At 45.4% G+C, this 21,232-nt stretch overlaps 1 protein-coding gene across 1 annotated transcript in view; it reads left to right on the top strand.

Moving 5' to 3' along the window:
- The window catches only part of LOC144497732 (LIM homeobox transcription factor 1-alpha-like), a 228,536-nt gene that overhangs the window by 190,093 nt on the left and 17,211 nt on the right, over nucleotides 1-21,232 (top strand). The window contains exon 3 of the mRNA XM_078219170.1: nucleotides 1,708-1,940. Within this exon, the coding sequence (XP_078075296.1) occupies nucleotides 1,708-1,940 (233 nt within the window). The remainder of the gene's footprint in view (nucleotides 1-1,707; nucleotides 1,941-21,232) is intronic.

Genomic DNA, 21,232 nt, shown 5'->3' with positions numbered 1-21,232 from the left:
GCATCCCTGGTCCCACAGTGCTGGGACTATCGTATGTGATACAAAGGATTTAGCTGGGCAACTTTCAATCCCATCTTTGTTTAATCCCAACTTTGTGATTAGTTTGCCCAGTTTTCTCCCCCCTCCCCTCTTTCCCTGAGGCATGGACTCTATCCAGGGCCTCATTTCCATGGCTAGGGATGCCTCCTAGCCCACTGTTCTCAGAGTGTCGTCAGGTCATTCCCCCGCAGCAGTCATTACAGATGATCCTGATTCATCCAACCCCTCTGCCCTAACTTCCGCCCTTCTTCCCCCTTCTTCCCCCTCTTCTTCCCCTTCTTTCTCCCTTCTTACCCCCCCCCCCCCCTTCCACAAACGCACAATTTCCAGACGGTTTTGTGTGAGAGCCACTGGGAGTCGGAACGATGGCTGACTTTTCCACCCTGCCTCCTAGCCCCCACTTGCTGAGATCAGATAACTGCATAAATTGCAGTTCAGCCCTAATCACATTGGATCTGTCTGGTTTAGTGTTCCAATGAATGAAAAAAAAACTTTCTTAGCAATGTATTTGGCTGGTCCTGTGTTTGAAGGCAGGGAATATGAGTTAACTGCTGTCGATTGAAATCTATCTCATAGTCGTGCTAATCTTGAGTCTTAAGGTTTAGCTATTGTGCACTTACTGCCTCTAATCCTGGGATCACATGGAACATCTGTTTTGTAAAGCAGACCTGCATTCTTACTGGTTTGGAGGAGAATAACCACAGATGGGGCAATAAGGGAACAAAAGCATTCTCTTTAGCAGCAGAGTAATGTGCTGAATGGGATGGGTGCTTCAGTGTGATCTGTGCTAGCATGGTGGGATAACAGGGTTTATATAACCACATTTACTCGGAACAGGATCCCGGGTCACATGGAAAGACATAGGCGGCTGCAGATACCCGATAGGGTGAATGGGTCACCTGGTCACAGTTGATTTTCCTGTATTGAAAGTTTGGATGCATCTGCCGGGGTTTAGTTCCGTTGCCTTTTGTGATGGAGAGCATTTATTGCCCCGGCTGCTCTCCCTCTGATGGGTTGCTTCCCTCAGAAAACCAGGAGACTGGATACAATGATTCAAGGCAACCTACGAAATTGGAAAAGGCTGATCCACAAGTCTCAAAATCAGCTTAGTATCAGTTTGAAAATGGGTCTATGTCTTCTCTGAGTGCAATGGGAGTATTACAGTATTGTGTTAGAATTGTTACTGCTAACTCTGATTGTTAAATTGCTGTCTATTATAGATGTCTATTGGTAATTTTGTGTGTAGATTTTCACATTCAGATATAGCAGATTAGTTTTACGTCCCCTGGGATTTTTCTGTTCACCGTAAGCACAGACCCCGCAGATACCAGGTCAGACGTGCTGACTACCCACCTAGATACAGATTGTCAGCATGCTTGGGGCTGATGGGTCACAAATCCTTCGCTCAAACTGTTGATATTGATGGAAACCTCACCGTTTTCTTTTGTGGCCCTTGGGCCAGGTCTGGTACACCTCCCAGCAGCTCCGTGCAGGGCTGAGAGGAAGTTGGAATCATGGGAAGGTTAGCGAGATAAGGGAAGACCTGAAAAAGAAAAGAGAGAGGATAAAACCAGCAAAAATGAAAAGCAAAATATGTGGCAACGTGAAGGGCTGTGTCCGTGCAAAATGGGCCCACACTCAACCGGCTCTTTATTCTTATGTCCGCAGGCTTTTCGCAGCCAAGTGCAGCGGCTGCTTGGAGGCCATCGCCCCCACCGAGTTTGTCATGCGGGCACAGAAGAGCGTCTACCACCTGCCCTGCTTCTGCTGCTGTGTGTGTGAACGGCAACTCCAGAAAGGAGATGAGTTTGTGCTGAAGGAGGGTCAGCTGCTGTGCAAGAGTGACTATGAGAAGGAACGGGAGTTACTGAGCCTGGTCAGTCCGGCTGCCTCAGACTCAGGTAAGCAACATCCAGCTTGAACCTCAACCAGCTCCTCTTCTGACAGAGAGCGGCAAAGAGGTGGGGATTGGGGGTGGAGGGGGGGTTGCAGGGGGAGAGAGTGGTGGAGGGGCAGGGGGCGCAAGTATTAATCTCAACATTGCTAACTGGGTAAAGCCATCTTTCTGTCTATCTCCCTCAGTTGCCATTGACCAAAATCTTTTGACTCCATTTCCGAGTCATTGCTACTGCCACGAGGTTCAGGAAAGCTTGCGTCATAGCCTGCTGGAAGTAGCTCTGAGTGAAACATGTTTTTGTCCAGTTCCTCCTGAGTATTGAGGTCTACAGAAGAAATAGTGCCTATAATTTGGCATAGTTTTGGGCTCACAAAGGCCACAGGGATGGCTAGAGAATATAAACCTGGAGGACATTGCGCATTGTTGGAGCTTCCTGTTCGGTACCTGAGCTGGGACCTCCTGTGGATGTATTAGGTGGATACAGTTTCCTAATGGTCTGTCTCAGTGAATAGCACCCTCCCCTCTGAATCAAAAGGTTGTGGGTTCAAGTCTCACTTTACAGACTTGAGCACACAATTGAGGCTGACACTCCAGTGCAGTACTGAGGGAGGGCTGCACTGATGCTGGTGCTGATCTTCGACTGAGGCATTAAGCTGAGGCTCTGTCTGCTCCCTCAGGTGGGGATTCTTTTGAGAAGAACAGTGGAGTTCCTTCTTATGCTCTGCTCAATATTCATTCCTCCATCAACATCATAAAAACAGATTTTCTGGTCATGATGTTTGGGGGAGTTTGCTGTGCTTGCCGGCGTACATAAATTGGCTGCTGCATTTCTACATTACGAACAATACCATTAAATAAGTACTTCATTGGCTGGAAAGCACTTTGGAACATCCTGAGCTGGTGAAAAGCTCCATATAAATGCAAGTCTTTTTTTTTCTTGCAACTGCTGCAAGTACTTGAAGGTAGGCATCGATCCAACTATTCTGGATGTTTTAATGTAGTGCCTCAGAGCGCTGGAAATTCCCACTTTCCTGGCACACCCATCCCTTACTTTGACAAAGGATAAGCCTCACCTCTTTCTAGAATAATTGCCGATGCAATTGAATGCATCAAACGGAGGGAGCATAATTGTTGGCAGGAATATACAAAAGGGTACCCTGGCGGTGATTTAAGAGAATTGGCATTTACTTTGAATTTTGTGGTGCCTTTGAAGAGATCATTCCTTGAAGTACTGATATATGAGGGGGCGGGAGAATGCACCCCAATCCGAGAAGAGTCCCAGCTGGACCTCATGAAGCCTTATTGCCAATCACCTCTGCCCATTCTCCCACCTCTCCCAACTTGAAATCAACAGATTCTACCCCCTATTCCTTATCTTGCACCATGCCCCGTTCCCCGACCATATCTGTGCTTACAGGTCTACATTACCACCTGGCTAAGCAATGCTTTGACTTTAAAATTCTCATCCTTGTTTTCCAATCCCTCCATGGTCCCGACCGGCTCTATTCCCGGAACCTCCTCCAGCCCCATCACCCTCTGAGATCTCTGCGCTCTTCCTGATTTTAATCACTCCACTATCGACCACTGTGCCTTCAAATGCCTCAAGCTCTGGAATTCCCTTCCTAAACCTCGCTGCCTCCCTTCACTCTCTCCTCCTATAAAATATACCTGTCTGACCAAGCTTTTGGTCACCTCTGCTGTAATCTCCTTACGTGACTTGGTGTGGAATTTTGATGGTATAATGGTCCAGTATTGTACTTGGACATCTTGGTGGCCCAGGGCCTAACTGTAAGTTCCTGCAGGGAAAAATCATAGGGGCTTGCAAATAAAAGTTTCTTTTGTCACTTTCTCAGCACAGTTTTAGAAATCATAGAAATCATAGAAACCCTACAGTACAGAAAGAGGCCATTCGGCCCATCGAGTCTGCACCGACCACAATCCCACCCAGGCCCTACTCCCATATCCCTACATATTTACCCGCTAATCCCTCTAATCTATGCATCTCAGGACACCAAGGGCAATTTTTAGCATGGCCAATCAACCTAACCGCACATCTTTGGACTGTGGGAGGAAACCGGAGCACCCGGAGGAAACCCACGCAGACACGAGGACAATGTGCAAACTCCACACAGACAGTGACCCGAGCCGGGAATCGAACCCGGGACCCTGGAGCTGTGAAGCAGCAGTGGGGAGGGGGCGGGGGGACCCGGCTGTTAGACACAACAGCCCTATTAGAGGTGGAAGGTCATATCATGAAACCTCCAGGAATATATCCCACTAGAATTGACAATCCGACTCTTCCTAGGGTCGGATAGTTCAGGATTGAGTCCCAGACACTCTTCTTCGCTGTAACACCGGGAGCATGTGTTTTCTAAAGATAGCGGCTGATTACCATGTGTGAAATGTATCATTCAATTGCTGAGGTGCACCTGTACCAACCTGGTGTGTCCCTTTAAGATTGACAAATCTAATTACCATATCTGTGTGAAGTCAGTTGTAGACTGGGCAACTCCTGAGGCCTAATCAAGGGCTGGGAAAACCAGCAGGAAATGACTGACTTGTTTCCATGGCTCTCCCACAGTCACACTCTGACCCCTTCCACTATGCTCTTCGTTAGTCCCGCGGCCACAGCTATCACAGAATCCCTAAAGTGCAGAAGGAGGCCATTCGGCCCATCGTGTCTCCACCAACAACAATCCCACCTCGGCCCTATCTCCGTAACCCTACATATTTACCCCGCTAATCCCGCTAACCTACTCATTCCGGGACACTAAGGGGCAATTCACCTGACCTGTACGTCTTTGGACTGCGAAAGGAAACCCACGCAGACACGGGGAGAATGTGCAAACTCCACACAGACAGTGACCCAAGCTGGGAATTGAACCCAGGTCCCTGGAGCTGTGAGGCAGCAGTGCTAACCACTGTGCTACCGTGCCATCCGCTACTCTGATTCTTGTCCAAAAATAGATCTTTTGGGGACGTTACTTTATTCATTCCACCCGCCTGGCTTTCCTTTCTTTCTTTTTTGTTAAAGATTATGTTAATTGGATGGGATAAATTTGCCTATTACCTTTGACAGGAAGGTGATAGACAGGAAGTGTATGTACAGATGCCATTTCTGTCCTATGATAGGATTTTACTTCTAATTTTTTCAACACATAATTGTGGAGTCCTTTTTTGCTCTGAATCTTGCTTTGTAATTAGGAATAGTCAGGATGGTGAGTGACATGTAGGGGAACCTCCAGGTATTGGTGTTCCCTGGCATTTGCTCCTGTTGTACTTCTAGATGGTAGTGGTTATGGTTTTGGGAGGTGCTGCCTGAGGAACCTTGGTGAGTTCCTGCAGTGCATCTTGTAGATGATACACGTGGCTGCCAATGTGCATAGCCACTATGGTGATCATCAAGTAATAGACTCATGGAATGGTTATAAATAGAAGGAGGCCAATCAGCTGATATCTGTGCTGGCTTTCTGCAAGAGCATATTGCCTAGTCCCACTCCCCCGCTTCATCCCTACACCACTGTGAATTATTCTCTTTAGATAATGTTCCTATTCTATTGAAATCCTCGATTGAACCAGCCTCCACTATGTTCTCAGGCAACACATTCCAGATCCTAACAGGTTGTTGAGTAAAAGATTTTCCCGTCTGTTGCTATTGTTGCTTTCAGTTAACTCTGTGTCCTTTGATTCTTGACCGTCGATCAACGGGAACAGTTTCCTGCTTTCGACTCTCCCCTGACCCCTCATGATTTTGAACACCTCTATCAGGAGAACAGCACCAGCTTCTCCAATCGATCCGTGTAAATTCAGTTAATCGCCCTGGAGCCATTCTCATGAATCTTTTCTGTGCACTCCCTAATAAAGGAACTGCAGGAACAGAATTGTGCACAGCAAGCTCCCACAAACAGTAATGAGATATTGAGAAGACTATCTGTTTTAGGTGCGAGCTGAGGGATTAATATTAGCCAAAACACCTTGGAGGACACCCTTGATCTTCTTCAAACAGTGGTAGGGAATCTTTTACATCAACCCAAGAGATAGGCAAGACCTTTAAGGTCTCATCCAAAAGGTAGCACCCCCCCATCCTGCTGCCATCAGATCTCGAATGGGGTACATGCTTGAGCCTGGGGAGTGCATCTTGTAGATCGTACATAGTGTTGCCAATGTGCATAGCCACTATGGTGATCATCAAGTTTATCTAAAGAGGAACGATTCACAGTGGTGTAGGGATTAGGTGGGGGAGTGGGACTCGGCAAGATGCTCTTGCAGAAAGCCAGCACAGACACAGATTGGTCTCCTTCTATTTGGAGTGGGGCTTGATGTTATCCTGCGATAGAAGAATCGATCCAGACTGGTCTTTTAGGTTCAAGATGGTTTATTTATAAGACACTTCCTCAGTGCTACTAACCTACAAGAAGCTCTTCCCCCAAAGTGTTCCAGCTGTCTCTATTTATAGGACAATCAATGTCACTTGTTTAACTAGCAATTCCCTTAACAAGGTCATTGCCGTACACAGTGATCAATAGTATATTGAACTTGAACCCAAAGGGCGGAATTTTCCGGCCCTTCCGGTCCCTCCAAAGGCAACCCCCCCCGCGGCAGGTCCGGTGAGCCACGCAAAATGCCGTGGACATCGGTGGGACTGAGAGATCCCGCTGCAGCTAATGGCGAGCCGCCCTCTGCCACGGGAAAAGGCGGGATTGGGAGAGGGCTGGGGGAGGTGGAAAACCCTCCAGAGTCTTCGACCTCAGGGGCAAGAGTGCTACCCCCTGAGCCACAGTTGACATTTATCATGTGCTGGCTGGGTAATCGGACAATAATACTGTTTGAATGAATAGATTGATTGATGTTAGAAAATTGTAGACTTTATTCCGGGGGGAGCCATGGACCAAAAGGGCAATCTTAGCCCATATGCATCTAGCACATAGTGGTACTTGACACCATGTGCTTCACAGCTGAGCTGAAGGCTTTTCACACTCCTCTGCTAAAAGCCAAATTAAGATCCACATGCTTTTGTTTAATTCTTCCCCCCGCTCCCGCCCCCCCCCCCGCTCCTTTTTCTGATTTAAACTCAGCAGAATATCAAAGTAGGTTTAAAAGTGCGAGAGAGTGGACCTCAAAGCCACTTTTTATGAGAATATAAGAGATGAGAGGTAGCTCTCTGGAGACCCATATGCCGCCTCTAATCCTGGCAGTCTAAGATTTAATCATTGCTTTCACCCAGTATGAGGAGACAATCCTGGGTAAATAAAGGCCTTCCAGGAGGAGTACAATTTCTAATTAAAGATCACTAATGCCCCCCTCTCCCTCTTAGTGATGTCTGTGAACCAAAGTCTTTATTAATTTTGGTGGGTGGGGGGGAGCGAGAGTTAGTCAATGGCTTCTTGTACTAGCCTTGGCCCTTTTTTTATGGAGGTTTGACTAAGTAGGCAAGCGTATCAATGGCCTCTTTCCCCTCAGAATGAGGGGCTTCCAAAGACAACTTAATTAATGTTTGCGTTCTCTTGCATCGATAGAATAAATGTTATACGCACAGCTGGTCCCCTGTTTAGCTAAATGCAAGGCCTGTCACACACGAGGAGTAATCCTAACTCTGTTTACCTGTCTTTGGAAATGAAACTTCTTAAAGCCCCCCTACCCCGCCTCCCCCTCTGCCGTTGATTCAGTGAAGTTTGCTAAGCTGCCCCAGCCTGTCTGGCTCTCTGTGTGCGTTCACTTTGTCGCAGAAAATAATAACAAATTGCCCTCTACACTGACAAGATTCGTCCCTGCTCGGGTTTGGGGAAGACGACAGGTTGAATTCAGAAGTCTGCTGAGTTGGCACAATGTGTTCATTTAGTTTTCTCTTTTTCCCTCACCAATAATTTCCTGAAGCTGGTGACTCCTCGGATGGGTATAGTTGCGTAGGTACCAGGCATCCTCTAGTATCTCACCCCAAGTGTGTTATTCAAGCTTGACACTGAAGGAAAGAAAAACTTTCATTTATATGGCACTCCCGTGACTACCAGCATTTTAGAGTTATTGAAGTACCTTAGAAGGAATGTAGGAAACATTGCAGCCAATTTGTGAACAGCAAGCCCTCACAAACTGCAACATGATAATGACTAATTTCTCTTTTTGTGATGTTAATTGAGGGATAAATATTGGCCAGGACACAAGGGGTAACTCTCCTGCACTTCTTCAAAGCAGCTCCACAGGATCTTTTATAGCCACTCAAAAAGACAAATGAGGCTTTGGTTTAACACCCTTTCCAAGTGATGGTACCTCCAATGAAGCTGCACTTCCTCAATACTTCACTACAATGTTAGCTTGATTTTCTTTGCAAAAATATACTTTATTCATAAAGCATCTGAAAGAGCATTCCAAAATGGCCATTTCACACAGTGCATATAATACTCAGGTTCTCTATGTACATCATGTTACACCCTGAGGTGCTTCAGTACAGTCAAAGAAACATTAACGACATTTAAAGTGTTAGCTCTTTTTTAAAAAATGTAATTCCTTTCTCAGAGTTACAAAAGGCAATTTGCAGAGTGGACAGGGCAGGCCCTTAATTCATCTCCTTGCTTGCTCCAAAAACCAATTCAAATTCCAATTGAATCCATTTCATGGTCCCCACAAATGAAACATACTAGATCCAAGCTGACAAGAACATTATTCCCATGAAACTCATCTCCAAACTCCATGGCCTGGGCCTCAGCTCCTCCCTCTGCGACTGGATCCTGAACTTCCTAAGTCACAGACCACAATCGGTAAGGATAGGCAACAACACCTCCTCCACGATCATCCTCAACACCGGTGCTCCACAAGGCAAGTTCTCAGCCCCCCTACTATACTCCTTATACACCGATGACTGTGTGGCCAAATTCCCCTCCAATTCAATTTTCAAGTTTGCTGATGACACCACCGTAGTGGGTCGGATTTCAAACAATGACGAGACAGAGTACAGGAATGAGATAGAGAATCTGGTGAACTGGTGCAGCAACAATAATCTCTCCCTCAATGTCAACAAAACGAAGGAGATTGTCATCGACTTCAGGAAGCGTAGAGGAGAACATGCCCCTGTCTACATCAACGGGGATGAAGTAGAAAGGGTCGAGAGCTTCAAGTTTTTAGGTGTCCAGATCACCAACAACCTGTCCTGGTCTCCCAATGCCGACACTATAGTTAAGAAAGCCCACCAACGCCTCTACTTTCTCAGAAGACTAAGTAAATTTGGCATGTCAGCTACGACTCACCAACTTTACAGATGGACCATAGAAAGCATTCTTTCTGGTTGTATCACAGCTTGGTATGGCTCCTGCTCTGCCCAAGACTGCAAGGAACTACAAAAGGTCGTGAATGTAGCCCAATCCAGCACACAAACCAGCCTCCCATCCATTGACTCTGTCTACACTTCCCACTGCCTTGGCAAAGCAGCCAGCATAATTAAGGACCCCACGCGCCCCGGACATTCTCTCTTCCACCTTCTTCCTTCGGGAAAAAGATACAAAAGTCTGAGGTCCCGTGCCAACCGACTCAAGAACAGCTTTGTCTCTATAGTGCGCAAGAAACAATACTTTTCACTGTATACTAATACATGTGACAATAATAAATCAAATCAAATCAAAAAAAATCAGGCATTACACCTGATCTCACGCTTGACCTTGGCCAAAAGGCCAAGAAGCGACGTAGCTTGATTTTCTTTTTGCAAAAATGTACTTTATTCGTAAAATATCTGAAAGAACAATACAAACATTTCAAAGTGGTCCTCACATAAAGTGCAGTAATATTCACGTTCTCTGTGTACATCATGCTGCTCTTGGGTATCTCAATACAGTCAAAGAAACATTACAGACATCTCAAAATGGTCAATTCAAATGGTGCAATGTTATTTAAGTTGTCTGCACAGAACATGTTTCACTCTGAGGTGCTTCAATACAATTGTGATACATGTAATATTCACCGCATTCATTCAATATGAGTCATGCAGCCTGACGGGGTTCTACACAATTCAGCACTCTGGCTGAAAGTTCTTGCAACACCACAGGTGAAGAAGGAGCCTGAGGCTCCGGAAGCTAGTGCTGCCAAATAAACCTGTTGGACTTTAACCTGGTGCTGTGAGACTTCTTACTGTGCTTACCCCAGTCCAACGCCGACATCTCCACATCATCAAAGTTCTTAGACAGCGCCCTTTCCCCATTGCACCTCTGTTGTGGCTGCCCCAAGCTTTAGTGCATACCTCCAGCAACAGCTGACGTTTGTCTTGGAGTGTGTCCCTGGGAACAGCCTGCAGAGCACAGGATCCTGCACCACAGCCCTGCTCAGGATGAGCCTCGACAAAAACCACCTCATCTTTCTCCAGAACTTCTTTTCAAAGGCATATTCCTCAAGGAGATGGAGAACAGTCTCATCCTCACCGTGTGGCATAGTGGCACAGTGGTTAGCACTGCTGCCTCACAGCGCCAGTGACCCGGGTTCGATTCCCAGCTTGGGTCACTGTCTGTGCGGAGTTCTCTCTGTGTCTGCGTGGGTTTACTCCGGGTGCTCCGGTTTCCTCCCACAGTCCGGAAGACGTGCTGGTTAGGTGCATTGGCCATGCTAAATTCTCCCTCAGTGAACCCGAACAGGTGCCAGAGTGTGGCGACTAGGGGAGTTTCACAGTAACCTCATTGCAGTGTTAATGTAAGCCTACTTGTGACACTAATAAATAAACTTTAAAAACCACAGTCACCTCGAGGGCAACGTGCAGATGGGGTGAGATTCTAGGCGTGTAAGAAGGATCTGATAGGGAAGGTCTTTCTCACCACCAGCCGAGCTAGGTCTTGGTGCTTGTTTTAAAATTCTGACAATGAGGCATTCTGCCAAAAAAGCTTTGACAGTCGGCTCAGGCAACCATCTGACAGTGAGATGAGTGATCAATAAAAAAAAAATACATTGCCTCATTGTACATAGTGTCCCAAAAATCACTAGGTAACTGCAGGTATGAATCTGTAGTAAAGAACCAGCTATAGTGAGAAGTACTGAACCATGGCTTTATATAGAACAAGATTGGCAATTAAATATTGCAAGTTAGAACATATTTAGAATGATGGGGAGGAGAACCCAAGAGGGCTGGAAAAGGGAGTAGCTACACTAATTAGGGATAACACTAAGGAGTAAATCTTCCAGCCCCGCCCGCTGCTGGAATTGTGGCGAGCGGGATGCGTAACTTCATGGGCCATTAAAAGTCCATTGATCAGAAAATCCCACCCTAAGGGATAAGGGATACAATGCATCCAGAGAGAAATAAAACAGGGCCCATGTGAATTGAGATAAGAATTAGGGACTAATTGTGTGAATGAACAACCTAATAATGGAAGGGGAGGTGGAAAAAGAAAGACTTGGGTAAACCAATGGACAAGTAAAAGACATGGGGTGAAATTTTACGGCCCCTCCTGCCAGTGGGATTTTCTGGTTCCCCTGAAGCCAATGGACTCTTGAATGGCTTGCCACATTTTCCAGGCCCCCTGCCCCCCAACGCCCCCCCCCCCCCCCCGCCCCCGCCATAATGGGAATGTAAAATTCCACCCGTGGAATGAGAGGTTTTAATTATCTTCCCATAAACTGGCAAGAAGAGTCAGAGACAGGTCCAATAGCTCAATGTCCATAAAGAAAGGGATAAAAGAGAATGGTCTTTTTACAATGTGCGCTGGACTTTTCCTTACCCAGTATACAGCAACCCTGGCCAGAATCACTGCCAGATCACTAATGGAAAATTAACTAGAGCAGATAAGAAAAGTAAGCAAAGCTGAACATTGAAGCAATAGCAATCACCATAGAGACAGTAGACAACGTAGGGGAGGATGAGAGGAATATGAATGAATGAGAAAGGAAATACGAAAAGCAATTAGGAAGGTAAAGGGAAACTGCAAAATTGAATTATCAAGAAATTAAATATATATATTAATGCACTCAATGCACAAATGTGTGTCAAAAGAAAGATCGTAATGGGGAAATATACCCAATAGGGAATGTACATGAAAGCCTCAAAAGTAAAGACAGCAAAGATTACTTTGCTTCAGTGCTGTTCACAATTTTTTGAATGCCACAATTGAATCTGTCTCCACCACAGTCACATGCAACGCATTCCAGATCCTAACCTCTCACTGTGTAAAAATGTTTTTCTTCATATTGCCTTTGGTTCTTGTAACAACTCGAGGCAACTCATTGTGGCAAACAATCAGAATCATAGAATTATTCAGGACAGAAGAGGCCCTTTGGTCCATCGAGTCTGCACCGACATGTGTGAAACACCTGACCTCTCACCTAATCCCATTTACCAGCACTTGGCCCATAGCCTTGAGCTCATCCAGGGACTTTTTAAAGGATGTGAGGCAACCCACCTCTACACGCCGTTCCAGGCAGCGCAATCCAGATTGTCACCACCCTCTGAGTAAAAAAGGTTTTCCTCACATCCCGCCTGGAGTTCCTACCCCTCACCTTGAACCTATGTCCCCTTGTGACTGATCCTTCAACTAAGGGGAACAGCTGCTCCTTATCCACATTGTCCATGCCCCTCATAATCTTGTACACCTTGATGAGGTTGCTCCTCAGTCTTCTCTGCTCCAACGAAAATAACCCAAGCCAATGCAACCTGTCTTCATAACTTAAATGTTCCATCTCAGGCAGCATCCTGGTGAATTTCCTCTGCACCCCCTCCAGTGCAATCACATCCTTCCTATAATGTGACAACAGTACTCCAGCTGTGGCATTAGCAATGTTCTACACAACTGCAACTGCTTTTAGAACACAGAACATAGAACATTACAGCGCAGTACAGGCCCTTCGGCCCTCGATGTTGCGCCAACCTGTGAAACCAATCTAAAGCCCATCTAACCTACACTATTCCAATATCATCCATATGTTTATCCAATGACCACTTAAATGCCCTTAATGTTGGCGAGTCCACTACTGCTGCAGGCAGGGCATTCCACGCCCTTACTACTCCCTGGGTAAAGGATCTACCTCTGACATCTGTCCTATATCTATCACCCCTCAATTTAAAGCTATGTCCCCTCGTGCTAGCCATCACCATCCGAGGAAAAGGGCTCTCACTATCCACCCTATCTAATCCTCTGATCACCTTGTATGCCTCTATTAAGTCACCTCTTAACCTTCTTCTCTCTAACGAAAACAGCCTCAAGTCCCTCAGCCTTTCCTCATCAGACCTTCCCACCATACCAGGCAACATCCTGGTAAAGCCCAAGACACCCTTTCCAATGCTTCCACATCATAGAAATCATAGAAATCATAGAAACCCTACAGTGCAGAAGGAGGCCATTCGGCCCATCGAGTCTGCACCGACCACAATCCCACCCAGGCCCTACCCCCACATATTTTACCCACTAATCCCTCTAACCTACGCATCCCAGGACTCTAAGGGGCAATATTTTAAACCTGGCCAATCAACCTAACCCGCACGTCTTTGCACATCCTTCCTATAATGTGGTGACCAGAACTGTACGCAATACTCCAAGTGCGGCCACACCAGAGTTTTGTACAGCTGCAGCATGACCTCCTGGCTCCGAAACTCAATCCCTCTACCAATAAAAGCTAACACACCGTACGCCTTCTTAACAACCCTATCAACCTGGGAGTCAACTTTCAGGGATCTATGCACATGGACACTGAGATCTCTCTGCTCATCCACACTACCAAGCATCTTACCATTAGCCCATAATTTTGTAATTCATGCCGCGATTGATAAAGGCAAGTGTCCAAAGTGCCTTTTTCACCACCCTACAAACATGCCCTTCCACCTTCAAAGATCTATGGACAAACATGCAAAGGCCCCATTGTTCTACAGAACTTCCTAGTGTCGTGTCATTCACTGAATATTTCCTTGTCAAATTACTCTTTCCAAAGTGAATCACCTCACACTTTTCAGAGTTAAATTCCATCTGCCACTTATCTGCCCATTTGACCATCCTGTCCACATCTTCTTATAGCCCAAGACACTCAACCCCACGGTTAACCACCCGGCCAATCTTTGTGTCACCCGCAAACTATGTCATTTATATAAATGACGAATAATAGGGGACCCAACACAGATCCCTGTGGTACGCCACTGGACACTGTCTTCCAGTCACTAAAGCAGTCTTCTGTCATCATCCTCTGTTTCCTACAACTGAACCAATTTTGAATTGACTTTATCTAATTACCTTGTATCCCCTGTGAACTTACCTTTTTTTACAAGTCTCCCATGTGGGACCTTGTCAAAGGCTTTGCTGAAATCCATATCAATTACATCAACTGCATTACCCTCTTCTACACTCCTGGTCACCTCCTCAAAAAATTCAATCAAATTTGTTAGGCATGACCTCCCTCTGATGTAGCCATGCTGACTTTCCCTGATTAAGCCTTGCCTCTCCAAGTAGAGATGAATACTCTCCTTCAGAACTTTTTCCAGTAGTTTCCCTACCACTGATGTGAGACTCACTGGTCTGAGGCTCCCTTATTTATCTCTACAACCCTTATTAATAAGCGGAACGACATTACCTGTTCTCCAGTCCTCAGGCACCTCCCCCGTGGCCAGACAGGAATTAAAAATTTGCCATTTCCTCTCTTGCCTTGCAGCAGCCTGAAACACAATTCATCCAGACCTGGAGGTTTGTCCACTTTTAAGCCTGCCAAGACCTCTAATACCTTATCCTTCCCTATGTCAATTTGGTCAAGAACCTCACAGTCTCTGCCTGAATTCCATATCATTGTCCTCATTCTCTTGGGTGAAGACGGATGTGAAGTATTCGTTCAACACGCCACCAGTGTCTTCTGGCTCCAACCACAGATTGCCCCCTTGGTCCCTAATGAGCCCTACTCTTTCCTTGGTTATCCTCTTCCCATTGATATACTTATAGAATATCTTGGGATTTTCCTCCTTTTACCAACCAGAGCTTTCTCATATCCCCCTTTGCTTTCCTAATTGCTTTTCTGTATTTCACTAATGCCTCCACTGATTTGCTCCTCTTCTACCTGCTAATAATGTTTCTTTTCCTTCTCATTTTAACCTTAATATCTCTGGTCATCTATGGTTCCCTGGGCTTGTTACTTCTTCCTAAAACTCTAGAGGAAACATGCTGGGTTTGTACTCTCTCTATTTCCTTTTTGAATGCCCCCCGCCCCCCCCGCCTCACTGCTCTTCTGTAGCTTTCTCCACCCGTAGTTGTTCCCAGTCTACCTTGGCCAGATCCTGTCTTATTTTACTAAAATATGCTCTCCCCCAATCCAAAACTTTTTTTTTGCAGCTTATCTATTTCTTTGTCCATAACAAGCTTAAATTGTACATGTTGTGATCGCTATCACTAAAATGCTCCCCCACCACTACCTCAACCACCTTTCCGGCTTCATTCCCCACAATTAGGCCAGCACAGCTCCTCCCCTTGTTGGACCCTCTACATATTGGCCTAAAAAGTTCTCCTGTACACATTTCAAGAAATCCGCTCCAATCAAACCCTTAACACTATGACCTATCCCAATTTATGTTGGGTAAGTTGGAATAATTACCCTATTATCATTTTTACACACATTTGCCAATTGTGCATATATTTGCCCCTAATTTCCCACTGACTATCTGGTGGTCTAAACACCTAGCAATGTGGCTGCCCCTTGTTTTATTCCTAACTTCTACCCATAAAGTTTTATTCAATGTTGCCTCCAAGATATCATCTCTCTATACTACAGTAATGGACTCCTTAACTAGTAGACTAAAGGGTTTATTGTAAGAAGAGCTACATACGCAAAGGGTTCAACAGCACAACTAATACAGGTCTACTCCCAACAACAGCCTAACTCCAACTGAAGCTCTCCAGCCCTGGGACTACTCGTCCTTGCTCCTGGTTGTCCAGGCTTGTGCTCCATTGCCTCCGGCTCTCTCGCATGGTCCGCAAAGGATTGCCCTTTTAAGGGGCCACGCCACTGCACTCCTTCTCCCCTCTGTAAATTCTTGGACTACCTATAATAAAATTAAAAGAAAAACAGTTAACACACAGGCAGGCAAATAACAATATTACAGAAGGTACACAGGAGAAAGCAATTCAAGTCCAAATATGTGCAGGTTAGGTGCAGGTAAATTGCCCCATAGTGCCCCAGGATGCGTAGGTTAGAGGGATTAGCGGGGTAAATATGAGGGATTATGGTGATAGGGCCTGGGTGTGATTGTTGTTGGTGCAGATCTGATGGGCCGAATGGCCTCCTTCTGCACTGTAGGGTTTCTATGATTCTAATTCATAAGGTCAGTTGGCCTGGAGACTTTTCTGACCCTTGCAGAACTCTGCAATTCTGTCAGGGATTCTTCAGCAGCCACTGACACAGGATCCACTGATGGGGTGGGCATGCTAACCCCCTCTGGTACTAAGTCACGGCTGGCTCTTCTGCCTCGCCCACCGAAACCAAAGGCTGCCTTGGCCCCACCGTGATCATGGAACTGTCTTGTTCAGAGGCTGGTATTTATGAACTTGATGCAGGGCACACTTGCTTGTCACCTGGAGTTGGCTCCACTCTCCTTGCGTAATTGGACAGAGCAGTTCACTTGATTGGAATTTGATCCACAAACATTCAATCCCTCCACCAACGATGCACAGTGACAGTCATGTGTACCATCTACAAGATGCACTACAGCAACTCACCAAGAATTCTTAGGCAGCACTTTCCAAATCCACAATCGCCACCGTCTAGACGGACAAGGGCAGCAGATACCTGGGAACACCACCACCTCCAAGTCACACACCATCCTGACTTGGAAATATATCAACCATTCCTTCACTATCGCTGGGTCAAAATCCTGGAACTCCCTCCCTAACAGCACTGTGGGTGTACATACACCACATGGACTACAGCCATTCAAGCAGGCACCCTCTCGAGGGCAATAAGGGATGGGCAATAAATCTGCCCTAGCCAATAAAAAAAAATAATCTAATGACCACCACGATTCCAACTCTCTGCTGGTCTGAGCAGAACACCACTGTTCATGGACAATTCCTTTGCCCCAACTGACAGCTTCACTAAGCTGATATTGTCCATGGGTCTCTCTCAGCCCCAACCTCAGCAGCATAAACGAACATGTGAATTAGTGGCAGGAATAGGTCATTAGACCCCTTGAGCCTGCTCCCCCACTCAATAATATCCTGGCCTGTCTGATTGTGGCCTCAACTCCACATTCCCGCCTATACCCTTTGACTCCCTTGTGAGTAAAGAATCTATCTGACGTGTTATTTCTATCCTGTACAGTGAAGACAGATGCAAAATATCTGTTCAAATCACCCGCCATTTCCTTAGTTTCCATTATTAATTCTCCAGGCTCTCTCTCTAGAGGACTAACACTCTCACGTTACTTACTCTTTTCCTGTTTAAATACCTGCAGAAACTCTTACTATCTGTTTTGATATTTCTAGCTAGCTGTCTCTCATACTCAAATTTCTCCCTCCTCATTAAGGTTTTAGTCATTCTTTGCTGTTCTTTATATGCTACTAATCTGCTGACCTATCCCTCATCTTTGCAGAATTATATGCTTTTTGTTTCTATTTAATGCTATCTTTCACTTTCGGTAGCCACGGATGGTGTGTCCTTCCCTGAATGTCTTTCTTTCTCACCGGGGTGCATCTTCTCTGAATATTCTGAAATATCTCCTTAAATGTTTGCCACTGCATCTCCACTAACCTTAACTGACCTTAAAGTTCACTTTAGCTAGTTCTATCTTCATGCTCTCATAATTGAACTTCTGTAAGTTTAAAGCACTTGTCTTAGATCCACTCCTCTCTCCCCTTAAACTGAATGTGAAGTTCAGTAATATTATGATCACTGTTACCTAGTGGCGCCTTCACTATGAAGTCATTAATTAATCCTACACAGAGCTACCAAATGACTCCCAGAGTTTTCTGTGCCCCCAGCTCCTCAGAGTTAATTCAGAACACTTCAGCGGTATAGATCTCCGCACCTTCTCCTCCTCCTGCTTCTAACTAACTGTTCACTAACTACTGCTCACTGACCCATAAATTGATCTGTGTGACAAATTAAAATATCCCAACAGAGTTGCGTTCCAGTTCCCAGGCAGCTTCGAGTGTGCCTTGAAATATACAATCTTTAGTTAACCAAGTGCCAATCTCCACAGGCGCTCATTTACAAGCACACAGCAGACAAAGAGAAAACTTTTAAAAATAAGTAGTTTCATTTATTACACACAACTCAGCAAAGTGCTTGGTTGACAGATCTTTTAGCAATCAGAGTACCACCCACACCCATTGAGCTCTGTGTTATTTCCAATGTGCTCAGTGCTAGGATCGATTGCTATTTTGTGAAGTGTAATCCACCCTTGCACCTATGGACAGTTGGTGTTCTCCTGTGTTACACTCGCTGCAGGCAGTGAATTTAATTAAGATGGGGGGGGGGGGTGGTGGTATGAATTCCTGAGAGAAGAGTCAAGCAAGTGGTTCTCAAGGGCTGAACGTTGCAACACTCTGCCCCTTGTACAAGGGCCCATTCTAGACTGGGCCTGCAGGGAACTCAGCTTCCACTGATACCTGAGATCACTCAAAGTTTGCCTCCCTCGGGTCAGGGAGAGAAACCTGACTCTTACCTGGGAGATCCAGAGCAACGAGAAATGGAGTCCTCCACAGGCAATTGACCTGCTGGATGACACCAGCAAGCTGTCACTCGTCAGCCTCTTCTGCTGTTGCATGTTGCTAATACAAATAAACATTGGGCTAACTTACTGCCATTCAATGCACAACAATGACAATAGAGGGAGATGGAGATTGGAATAAAATTCACTTATACTGATTGTCGGGCAGCTGAAGCCAGGTACAAAACTGGGCAAAAGGCAGATGCAGTTCTCCCGGTCTCCTGGCCAATATCCCTTCTTTGACCACGGTTGATGGCTTACATAGATTAACTGCTCATTCGTGGCAGCACTGCTTGTTGGATCTTGCTGTGCACGCAATAGCTGCACCTTTGCCTAGATAGCAGCAATGAACCTGCCTCTCATAGTGATCCACTGGGGGTGTCAGATGCCAAAGAAATGGGGAATGCTTAACGGACGGAATTGTTAATTTCTGGGATGGGCCACTGGATCAGTCGGATGAATTGAAAGGCCTCTTTTCCCTGCGTTTATCATTGATTGACAGTTACTTCACCCAGACAAGTGAGAGGGGCGTAGTAGGCATTGCCATTATATATATAAACTCAGGAGGATGATGTTCCATCATGAACCAAACAAAATCCCCAAACGGATTACATCAATATTATTTGATGATGTAGTCCATTTGTTGAAATGAGGAGCGTTAGTCACAGAGGAATGGCATAGGTGTACCCAGTGACAATATTAATCACACCAAGATCAGGTATAGCAGAGACTCTGTGAAGCCCCATCTAATCTTCTCTTCAAGGAGCACATCTCCAATACAGCAGTGGCATCCTCGTGACCTCTCCGAGTGAAAAGAGAGAGAATTTGCATTTATATAGCACCTTTCACAACCTCAGCAGGTCGATTCTCTTCCAAAATAATCAAACACTCTCTTCTGCAATTGCAGTCAATTAGAACTCTTTGAAGTGTAGTCATTGTTGTAATATAGGAAACACCAGCAGCCATTTTGCGCACAGCAAGTTCACACAACCAGCACAATGATAAAGTCCAGATGATCGGTTCTTTTGTGATGTCGATTGAGGGATATGTGTTGGCACCAGGAAGACTTTCCCTACTTCTCTTTGAAATGGTACCATGGGACCTTTTACATCCACTGGGATAGGCAGACAGGACCTTGGTTTAACGGCTCAATTGAAAGATGGCACCTCCAACAATGTGGCACCATCTCACTATTGCATGGGAGTGTGGGTGTGGATTATGTGCTCAAGTCTCTGGAGTTAACATTAAACACAGTAAGAGTTTTAACAACACCAGGTTAAAGTCCAACAGGTTTATTTGGTAGCAAACGCCATTAGCTTGCCGAAAGTTTACCCCAGTCCAACACCGGCATCTCCACAACACGTTAACATTAAACCCATGACCTTCAACCTCCAAGGTGAGAGTGCTAACCCCGAGCTGTGGCTGATGCAAACAGCTATGAACCCATGTTGTAATTCTCCCCGGTGAGTGTAAAACATGTAACTGCAGTGGACTGAAGCCAGTCCTGTGGGTTGCCACCTCTATGGCGTTGTATCCCAGGAAGGACTGTGTTAGGGACCAGATCAGAAACTCCAGGTATATTATGAAGTTAAACCCTAACTTGATTTGATTTTGACATTAGTGTGCGAGCAAAAGGTATTTCACACCAAGTGTGATTCTTTTGACCTACCAGGTAGCTTTTATTAAAACAAACTTTATTTAAGAACACAGTTACAATGTAACAAAAATAATTAGCATAACTTTTACCAATTAAAATACTTAAACATGACAAAGTATAATTCTTAACAACTGTCTATCTCTATAGTTCCAATTTAAGCAATATCCCTATAGCCATAAATCCTGCTTCAGATCCAATTAGCACCAAACAGATATGCTGATGTAGATGCTAGATTTCCAGCCTTTTAACCCCTCTGGACTGATACAGAAAGACACCTGCCTTTTAACTCTCATACAGCAGCTTCCAGAGAAAGATCTATCTTCAAGAACAGAATTTCAGAGAAAGAGACATATTCTGGCAGATCCCAGTCTCCAAATCCAGAGAGAGAAAGAGACAGACAGAGAGCTATTTCTTCTCTCTCCAGCCCCCAAACAGCAACTGATCTGGGTTTCTCTCTATGAGCCTAGCCCCATCCAGTCACATGACTTTTCCTGTCAAAACCCGAATCTAGCCCCACTCTGAAAAAATCTCGGGGAAAACACTAAAATTACAACCCTGCATTAGTTCAGATTAAAACAAACACTTTAGCAAGTAAGATCAGTTATGCAGCAACAGGATGAGCTGCCGGGTACGGACAAAATGACACCAATAATAAAGCAAACTGCTAAAATAAATCCTGCACGAGAAACATGGTACAAATGCATTTCTTAAAGACACAGTTACAATTGGAACACAGAGAGGTGAAAGGTCAGTGCTTTAACTCCCTGCTGTTCAGTAGACATCGTTACGCCAAGATATTTTCCAAAATGAGCAAGGACTTGTTAGATATAAAGTTGGGAGGAAGGGGATTAGAAGTGGAGGAGTGGGACACAGTGGCGTTGACATCCAGAGCTGGGAACACCTGAGCCTAAAGTTAAGATGCCAGTTAATTAGTGCCCTTGAATCTTCTGGCTGGCCCAGTAATGGTGCCAAGTGTAAAATATAGGTAGCTTTTTATTTTGAT

This window comes from Mustelus asterias, chromosome 8, assembly GCF_964213995.1.
Source record: "Mustelus asterias chromosome 8, sMusAst1.hap1.1, whole genome shotgun sequence".
NCBI classification, from domain to species: domain Eukaryota; kingdom Metazoa; phylum Chordata; class Chondrichthyes; order Carcharhiniformes; family Triakidae; genus Mustelus; species Mustelus asterias.
This window is presented reverse-complemented; position numbering and strand designations above follow the sequence as displayed.